The sequence below is a fragment of the Oncorhynchus gorbuscha genome, unplaced genomic scaffold (assembly GCF_021184085.1).
Source record: "Oncorhynchus gorbuscha isolate QuinsamMale2020 ecotype Even-year unplaced genomic scaffold, OgorEven_v1.0 Un_scaffold_6118, whole genome shotgun sequence".
In the NCBI taxonomy this organism is placed as follows: Eukaryota; Metazoa; Chordata; class Actinopteri; order Salmoniformes; family Salmonidae; genus Oncorhynchus; species Oncorhynchus gorbuscha.
In genome coordinates this window covers 12501-22523 of record NW_025749788.1, presented here as the reverse complement: position 1 = coordinate 22523, position 10023 = coordinate 12501, and the positions used below count along the sequence as shown (strand labels likewise).

Below are 10023 nucleotides of genomic sequence, written 5' to 3'. Positions count from 1 at the left end.
GATAACAGCAACACCAGCAGACGAGAGATAACAGCAACACCAGCAGACGAGAGATAACCAGTAGAGCATCGAGGAGGTTTGAAGGAGATTGTTTCCCGGGAACAGGATAAATTAAAATTCTACTTCTCATGTTAGTCATTGTTCTTTGTGTGAAAACATTTCAAATGGGGCCTTTAGAACAGAAGCTGTGTGTAAAATTGGTTTTGGGAGTTAATGTCAGTGGATGGTTGTTAAAGACTGAGACACACAAACAGAGCGATGGGAGCGTCGTAGACCAGCGCCATGCAACATTTTAGGTACTCGAAAGTGCTCGAGTGAAGTGTGTACGGCCCTTTTACCTTGGGGGGTCACGGCTTGAGGAGAAGGGCGAGAGGCCAGTCACAGAGCCCAGGCCAACGTCACGTTCTGGTCCGTCCGGTGTCATGCGGTCAGTGTCCAAGCCGCCGCCGTTTGACGGCGGGCTCTTACTGTGCTCCGATAGACCGTTGGTCGTCTTCCCCGTGGGTTGTAACGCTGGCCACACGTCTTGTCCGTGACTGTTGTTACTGTTGGATCTGTAGAGAAGGGGAAGGGGAAGGGAAGGGGGGCAGGAGAGAGCGGGAAGGGAGGAGAGGAGCAGGGGAAGTGGGGGAAGGAAGGGGAAGGGAGAAGAGAGCGGGAAGGGGATGGGAGGGGAGAGTGGGAAGGGGGCGAAAGGGGGAAGAGAGCGAAGGGGGAAGAGAGCGAAGGGGGGAAGAGAGCGAAGGGGGAGAAGAGAGAAAGAAGGAATAGTGAGTAATTGGGGGGAAGAGAAGGGAGACGAATGTAACACGAGTCAATCTCAGCTCTTCAAAAGACATCAGTCAAGCGTCAGGTATCAAAATGGATCCCAGGATAGTGTTTACCTCTAAAGAGCTTAGCCTACCCCTGTGAGGGTTTAGAGCTCTCAGCCTACCCCTGTGAGGGTTTAGAGCTCTCAGCCTACCCCTGAAGGTTTAGAGCTCTCAGCCTACCCCTGTGAGGGTTTAGAGCTCTCAGCCTACCCCTGTGAGGGGTTTAGAGCTCTCAGCCTACCCCTGTGAGGGTTTAGAGCTCTCAGCCTACCCCTGTGAGGGTTTAGAGCTCTCAGCCTACCCCTGTGAGGGTTTAGAGCTCTCAGCCTACCCCTGTGAGGGTTTAGAGCTCTCAGCCTACCCCTGTGAGGGTTTAGAGCTCTCAGCCTACCCCCTGTGAGGGTTTAGAGCTCTCAGCCTACCCTGTGAGGGTTTAGAGCTCTCAGCCTACCCCTGTGAGGGTTTAGAGCTCTCAGCCTACCCCTGTGAGGGTTTAGAGCTCTCAGCCTACCCCTGTGAGGGTTTAGAGCTCTCAGCCTACCCCTGTGAGGTTTAGAGCTCTCAGCCTACCCCTGTGAGGTTTAGAGCTCTCAGCCTACCCCTGTGAGGGTTTAGAGCTCTCAGCCTACCCCCTGTGAGGGTTTAGAGCTCTCAGCCTACCCCTGAAGGTTTAGAGCTCTCAGCCTACCCCTGAAGGTTTAGAGCTCTCAGCCTACCCCTGAAGGTTTAGAGCTCTCAGCCTACCCCTGAAGGTTTAGAGCTCTCAGCCTACCCCTGAAGGTTTAGAGCTCTCAGCCTACCCCTGAAGGTTTAGAGCTCTCAGCCTACCCTGAAGGTTTAGAGCTCTCAGCCTACCCCTGAAGGTTTAGAGCTCTCAGCCTACCCCCTGAAGGTTTAGAGCTCTCAGCCTACCCCTGAAGGTTTAGAGCTCTCAGCCTACCCCTGAAGGTTTAGAGCTCTCAGCCTACCCCTGAAGGTTTAGAGCTCTCAGCCTACCCCTGAAGGTTTAGAGCTCTCAGCCTACCCCTGAAGGTTTAGAGCTCTCAGCCTACCCTGAAGGTTTAGAGCTCTCAGCCTACCCCTGAAGGTTTAGAGCTCTCAGCCTACCCCTGAAGGTTTAGAGCTCTCAGCCTACCCCTGAAGGTTTAGAGCTCTCAGCCTACCCCTGAAGGTTTAGAGCTCTTAGCCTACCTCTGAAGGTTTAGAGCTATTAGCCTACCTCTGAAGGTTTAGAGCTATTAGCCTACCTCTGTAAAGGTTTAGAGCTATTAGCCTACCTCTGCAAACAGCTGGGTTTAGAGCTCTTGGTCGTCTCCCCTCCTGAGGTCTGGGTGGTAAAGCTGGGGTTCTGGTACAGATCCTGTAACAGCCTCTGTTCATACTCTTGATGCTTCCCTGCCTGACAGACAACAGAGCGACACAAAGGATCACGTTAGAAAGATAAAACACCTGCTGTGAAGTCGAACACTACTACAATCTTGGGACTCCATTTCAAATTCTCCTAGTTCATCGCATCCCATCTACTCGTCTCCTTCTCAAGCATTATTGGAGGAGAAGGTCCCAGGTCCCTCAAACCATTCCACAATGTGTTTTGAGAAGGAGGTTAGGAGATAGCAGGGTGAGGATCGGAGGAAAGATGAATTGAGAAAGAGCCTTTCCTAAGTATTGAAATTGTTCATCTTACCTGCATCTCCTCTTTAGTGAAGCTGGCCGCATCGTCCCCCAGCTCGTGTAGATACATACAGTCAGGTTTGGGACACCCCATGCTCTTCAGAAAGTAGCTGCAGTATTTCGTCGTCCCTAAAGAAGCCTGTAGAACACAACGACAGCTCGTTAGCTGCAGTATTTCGTCGTCCCTAAAGAAGCCTGTAGAACACAACGACAGCTCGTTAGCTGCAGTATTTCGTCGTCCCTAAAGAAGCCTGTAGAACACAACGACAGTTCGTTGTCCCTAAAGAAGCCTGTAGAACACAACGACAGTTCGTTAGCTGCAGTATTTCGTCGTCCCTAAAGAAGCCTGTAGAACACAACGACAGCTCGTTAGCTGCAGTATTTCGTCGTCCCTAAAGAAGCCTGTAGAACACAACGACAGTTCGTTGTCCCTAAAGAAGCCTGTAGAACACAACGACAGTTCGTTAGCTGCAGTATTTCGTCGTCCCTAAAGAAGCCTGCAGAACACAACGACAGCTCGTTAGCTGCAGTATTTCGTCGTCCCTAAAGAAGCCTGTAGAACACAACGACAGTTCGTTAGCTGCAGTATTTCGTTGTCCCTAAAGAAGCCTGTAGAACACAACGACAGCTCGTTAGCTGCAGTATTTCGTTGTCCCTAAAGAAGCCTGTAGAACACAACGACAGCTCGTTAGCTGCAGTATTTCTTTGTCCCTAAAGAAGCCTGTAGAACAAAACGACAGCTCGTTAGCTGCAGTATTTCGTCGTTCCTAAAGAAGCCTGCAGAACACAACGACAGCTCGTTAGCTGCAGTATTTCATCGTCCCTAAAGAAGCCTGCAGAACACAACGACAGCTCGTTAGCTGCAGTATTTCATCGTCCCTAAAGAAGCCTGCAGAACACAACGACAGCTCGTTAGCTGCAGTATTTCATCGTCCCTAAAGCCTGCAGAACACAACGACAGCTCGTTAGCTGCAGTATTTCATCGCCCCTAAAGAAGCCTGCAGAACACAACGACAGCTCGTTAGCTGCAATATTTTGTTGTCCCTATAGAAGCCCGTAGAACAACGACAGCTCGTTAGCTGCAGTATTTTCGTCGTCCCTAAAGAAGCCTGCAGAACACAACGACAGCTCGTTAACTGCAGTATTTCATCGTCCCTAAAGAAGCCTGCAGGACACAGCGACAGCTCGTTAGCTGCAGTATTTTCGTCGTCCCTATAGAAGCCTGTAGAACAATGACAGTTCATTAACTGCAGTATTTCATCGTCCCTAAAGAAGCCTGCAGGACACAGCGACAGCTCGTTAGCTGCAGTATTTTCGTCGTCCCTATAGAAGCCCGTAGAACAATGACAGTTCATTAACTGCAGTATTTCATCGTCCCTAAAGAAGCCTGCAGGACACAGCGACAGCTCGTTAGCTGCAGTATTTTCGTCGTCCCTAAAGAAGCCTGTAGAACACAACGACAGCTCGTTAGGTCAAACTATGCACGAGATATCCACATGTACAACAGGCTTGGCAATAATTCCCCAAGACAGGGACCTTGATTGAACGAGTAGAAAAGGGAACACGCCTTCATTTAGTCAAGAAAGTTCAAGTTAAACCCCTTTTCAAACCAAGATGAAAAGTCACTTACGCCTCAGGATAAACCTCTCCTCTTACCTGCTTTGGCAGCATTCAATCATGGACACTCTATTGTTGTTGTCTGACATCAAACTTGTCATTATGAGAAAGTATAAACACAAATGGCACAACACGTCTGGGCGTGACATCTCGCCAGTCTGGCATAAACCAACAATGCTACACAATCTTTTTTTCGCACCCAAATAGAAAATCGGTTTTAAAAATGTATTCAGGATATGACAACTAAAATCAACTTTTATAGACAATGTTTTTGGTTCTCTTGTTAGCTAGCTATCCAGATGGCTAGCCAGCTAATTGATAGAGGAATTTTAAATTCCCTTATGTTTTATTGCCAAAACCAATTTAATTCGCACTCATTTCTAATTCATGATAAGTTGTAAGTTTATCATTTGCATGAATTAGTAAGAGACCAGTCTTAAAAAACAAGTTCAGCATTTATTCTTGATGAGTACTGAATGCTCACACACATTACCACAGGTTATAAACTGAAAATGACGTCAGCGTTTTCCAAACGTTCCGTTTCACAAACAGAGGGCCCCTCTAATTCTCAAGCCTCCGCGTTATCAGCACGAAGTCAAGGCCAGTCAGCATAAATCAACATTCCCGACCATTTTGGAGATGGCCCGTTCCCACCACCTGGAGATTTGTACAACTGAATGAACTTAAAGAACAGACCTTCATTGTTACTTAACTTCCTGACTACATTATATACAATTGTGAAAGGGAGCAAGAGGGACAGTACATTATAGCATTTGGACTAGTCAGTTTCTGATTGGAATGTATACATAATTAGTAATTTCAAACATATTTTCCTCTATCACTCATATAATTACCAGAACATATCTGACAACACTTTTTATTCACCATGACAACGATACCAACAACAGGGTCAAAGTTGAACGTCTCTTCCTCCTTGCCGGCTAAGCAGTGGCTATATTAAAATGGCGAATGCCGACAAGAAAAAGGAAAAATAAAAAATGGGGTTGTTTGAAAAGAAGATTTAAAAACATCACACAATTGTTATTACAGCAACACACAATAAATCCTGTGTGAAAGGTGTAGAAATTCACATCAGAGAAGCGGACATTTCAAACGTTAATCTAATACAGAGATGGTTATTGTTCTGTCCTGTGCCCAGACTAGAGATGCTTATTGTTCTGTCCCGTGCCCAGACTAGAGATGCTTATTGTTTTGTCCTGTGCCCAGACTAGAGATGCTTATTGTGTTGTCCTGTGCCCAGACTAGAGATGCTTATTGTGTTGTCCTGTCCCAGACTAGTGCCCAGACTAGAGATGCTTATTGTGTTGTCCTGTGCCCAGACTAGAGATGCTTATCGTTTGGTCCTGTGCCCAGACTAGAAATGCTTATCGTTTGGTCCTGTGCCCAGACTAGAGATGCTTATGGTTCTGTCCTGTGCCCAGACTAGAGATGCTTATCGTTTGGTCCTGTGCCCAGACTAGAGATGCTTATTGTTTTGTCCTGTGCCCAGACTAGAGATGCTTATTGTGTTGTCCTGTGCCCAGACTAGAGATGCTTATTGTTCTGTCCCGTGCCCAGACTAGAGATGCTTATTGTTTTGTCCTGTGCCCAGACTAGAGATGCTTATTGTGTTGTCCTGTGCCCAGACTAGAGATGCTTATTGTTCTGTCCCGTGCCCAGACTAGAGATGCTTATTGTTCTGTCCCGTGCCCAGACTAGAGATGCTTATTGTGTTGTCCTGTGCCCAGACTAGAGATGCTTATTGTGTTGTCCTGTGCCCAGACTAGAGATGCTTATTGTCCTCTGTCCTGTGCCCAGACTAGAGATGCTTATGGTTCTGTCCTGTGCCCAGACTAGAGATGCTTATCGTTTGGTCCTGTGCCCAGACTAGAGCTGCTTAATGTTCTGTCCTGTGCCCAGACTAGAGATGCTTATTGTTCTGTCCTGTGCCCAGACTAGAGATGCTTATTGTTCCGTCCTGTGCCCAGACTAGAGATGCTTATTGTTCGGTCCTGTGCCCAGACTAGAGATGCTTATTGTGTTGTCCTGTGCCCAGACTAGAGATGCTTATCGTTTGGTCCTGTGCCCAGACTAGAGATGCTTATCGTTTGGTCCTGTGCCCAGACTAGAGATGCTTATCGTTTGGTCCTGTGCCCAGACTAGAGATGCTTATGGTTCTGTCCTGTGCCCAGACTAGAGATGCTTATCGTTTGGTCCTGTGCCCAGACTAGAGATGCTTATGGTTCTGTCCTGTGCCCAGACTAGAGATGCTTATCGTTTGGTCCTGTGCCCAGACTAGAAATGCTTATGGTTTGGTCCTGTGCCCAGACTAGAGATGCTTATCGTTTGGTCCTGTGCCCAGACTAGAGATGCTTATGGTTCTGTCCTGTGCCCAGACTAGAGATGCTTATGGTTCTGTCCTGTGCCCAGACTAGAGATGCTTATGGTTCTGTCCTGTGCCCAGACTAGAGATGCGTATTGTTTGGTCCTGTGCCCAGACTAGAGATGCTTATCGTTTGGTCCTGTGCCCAGACTAGAGATGCTTATTAACTAGATGTACATACCGTGGTATATTTTCCCAAACTTACCTTCAGTGTTCTGCCGTCTACTACTAGGTTGTTGACACACTGTATTGCTCTGAGGCGTCTTCTGAGCGGATGTAAGTGACATAGGCACTGGCACTGGGGCCCTTGGGGGACAAGACCAAGACAATCAATGGATCAATCAATGTGTTAATCAATCAATCAATGTACTTTATGTATTTTCATTGTACTGGTGTTATGGCTGTATATTGTGTTAGTAACACATTTCTAATGCACTCCATCAACCAATCAAACGCCATCAATTTAAACTACAACATTACTGTCAATCATCCTCGCCCACAGGAAGTTCCCGCCCCCCCTCATACCTGTGAGCCGGCGTATGAGGTGCTGTTGTTGATGACTACCTTATGGACCTTCCCAAACTTCACAAAATACTCGGGTCTCTTTAGAATCTGGGACGGACAGAGGAAAACAGAGGGGCTGTTGGGAAATGTAGTTTAGTCTACACATCAAAACATAACTGTTATAATCATGTTACAACGGTCAATTACGCTCCAAAACTGTTACAATAAGACAGTCGGAACGATAAAATAATTTCCATGATTTCTGATCTGTGATGTTGGTGTTCTCTGATCTGCAGTGAGGAGGTTTCTGATCTGTGATGTTGGTGTTTTCTGATCTGCAGTGAGGAGGTTTCTGATCTGTGATGTTGGTGTTTTCTGATCTGCAGTGAGGAGGTTTCTGATCCGTAGTGAGGGGGTTTCTGATCTGCAGTGAGGAGGTTTCTGATCCGTAGTGAGGAGGTTTCTGATCCGCAGTGAGGAGGTTTCTGATCCGCAGTGAGGAGGTTTCTGATCCGCAGTGAGGAGGTTTCTGATCCGCAGTGAGGAGGTTTCTGATCCGCAGTGAGGAGGTTTCTGATCCGTAGTGAGGAGGTTTCTGATCCGCAGTGAGGAGGTTTCTGATCTGCAGTGAGGAGGTTTCTGATCCGCAGTGAGGAGGTTTCTGATCCGCAGTGAGGAGGTTTCTGATCCGCAGTGAGGAGGTTTCTGATCCGTAGTGAGGAGGTTTCTGATCCGTAGTGAGGAGGTTTCTGATCCGTAGTGAGGAGGTTTCTGATCCGCAGTGAGGAGGTTTCTGATCCGCAGTGAGGAGGTTTCTGATCCGTAGTGAGGAGGTTTCTGATCCGCAGTGAGGAGGTTTCTGATCCGCAGTGAGGAGGTTTCTGATCCGCAGTGAGGAGGTTTCTGATCCGCAGTGAGGAGGTTTCTGATCCGCAGTGAGGAGGTTTCTGATCCGCAGTGAGGAGGTTTCTGATCCGCAGTGAGGAGTTTTCTGATCCGCAGTGAGGAGGTTTCTGATCCGCAGTGAGGAGGTTTCTGATCCGTAGTGAGGAGGTTTCTGATCCGCAGTGAGGAGGTTTCTGATCCGTAGTGAGGAGGTTTCTGATCCGCAGTGAGGAGGTTTCTGATCCGTAGTGAGGAGGTTTCTGATCCGCAGTGAGGAGGTTTCTGATCCGCAGTGAGGAGGTTTCTGATCCGTAGTGAGGGGGTTTCTGATCCGCAGCGAGGAGGTTTCTGATCCGTAGTGAGGAGGTTTCTGTGGAAGGAGTCCAGGGTAGTGAGATGGGTAAAAGAGGAAAGTGGTTCGTTATGTTGGTGGTTTCTGTGGAAGGAGTCCAGGGCAGTGAGATGGGTAAAAGAGGGAAGTGGTTGGTTGTGTTGGTGGTTTCTGTGGCCCGAGCCGCTGGGCGACGATAGTTTTGACATTCTGGTCACTCTCCGTCCACTTCGACCAGAGCTCAAGACATCTCTTTGCAGCCTTTGTTTGACCAATGCTCCCTCCCTCCCTCCTCTCTCTCTCCCTCCCTCCCTCCCTCCCTCCCTCCCTCCCTCTCTCCCTCCCTCCCTCCCTCCCTCTCTCCCTCCCCCTCCCTCCCTATCCCTTAAAGACTGAGTGAAACCATTCGCAGTAGCAGCTGTGTGATAATCAAACACCACTATATCAGGCCAGACAGAAACAACGAGGACAGACATGGGGGAAATGTTGCTGGTCGTGTGCGTAGAAACAGCAGAGTGAGCAGACGGGGTTAAACCGTGAGAGGATAGGACATCAGAAGGGTGTTGTCATGTCCACTTCCTCTTCATGTCCACTTCCTCTTCATGTCCACTTCCAACAGCATTGTAAACTCAGTGTCTTCATGTCCACTTCCTCTTCATGTCCACTTCCAACAGCATTGTAAACTCAGTGTCTTCATGTCCACTTCCTCTTCCAACAGCATTGTAAACTCAGTGTCTTTCTGACACTTCATGTCCACTTCCACTTCCAACAGCATTGTAAACTCAGTGTCTTTCTGAGACTTCATGTCCACTTCCAACAGCATTGTAAACTCAGTATCTTCATGTCCACTTCCTCTTCATGTCCATTTCCAACAGCATTGTAAACTCAGTATCTTCATGTCCACTTCCTCTTCATGTCCACTTCCACTTCCAACAGCATTGTAAACTCAGTATCTTCATGTCCACTTCCACTTCCAACAGCATTGTAAACTCAGTATCTTCATGTCCACTTCCACTTCCAACAGCATTGTAAACTCAGTATCTTCATGTCCACTTCCACTTCCAACAGCATTGTAAACTCAGTATCTTCATGTCCACTTCCACTTCCAACAGCATTGTAAACTCAGTATCTTCATGTCCACTTCCACTTCCAACAGCATTGTAAACTCAGTATCTTCATGTCCACTTCCACTTCCAACAGCATTGTAAACTCAGTATCTTCATGTCCACTTCCACTTCCAACAGCATTGTAAACTCAGTATCTTCATGTCCACTTCCACTTCCAACAGCATTGTAAACTCAGTATCTTCATGTCCACTTCCACTTCCAACAGCATTGTAAACTCAGTATCTTCATGTCTACTTCCACTTCCAACAGCATTGTAAACTCAGTATCTTCCTGAGACTTCATGTCCACTTCCAACAGCATTGTAAACTCAGTATCTTCATGTCTACTTCCACTTCCAACAGCATTGTAAACTCAGTATCTTCATGTCCACTTCCACTTCCAACAGCATTGTAAACTCAGTATCTTCATGTCCACTTCCTCTTCATGTCCATTTCCAACAGCATTGTAAACTCAGTATCTTCATGTCCACTTCCACTTCCAACAGCATTGTAAACTCAGTATCTTCATGTCCACTTCCACTTCCAACAGCATTGTAAACTCAGTATCTTCATGTCTACTTCCACTTCCAACAGCATTGTAAACTCAGTATCTTCATGTCCACTTCCACTTCCAACAGCATTGTAAACTCAGTATCTTTCTGACACTTCATGTCCACTTCCACTTCCAACAGCATTGTAAACTCAGTATCTTCAT

At 47.2% G+C, this 10023-nt stretch overlaps 1 protein-coding gene across 1 annotated transcript in view; it reads right to left on the bottom strand.

The window, feature by feature from the left end:
• Nucleotides 1-338: 338 nt before the first annotated feature.
• Nucleotides 339-10023, bottom strand: part of LOC124029325 (CCR4-NOT transcription complex subunit 4-like) — a gene marked incomplete at both ends in the record, with an annotated part of 17248 nt that continues 7563 nt past the window's right edge. The window contains 6 exon segments of the mRNA XM_046341086.1: nt 339-554; nt 2090-2211; nt 2497-2622; nt 6689-6744; nt 6747-6789; nt 7009-7095. Coding sequence (XP_046197042.1) covers nt 339-554; nt 2090-2211; nt 2497-2622; nt 6689-6744; nt 6747-6789; nt 7009-7095 — 650 coding nt within the window.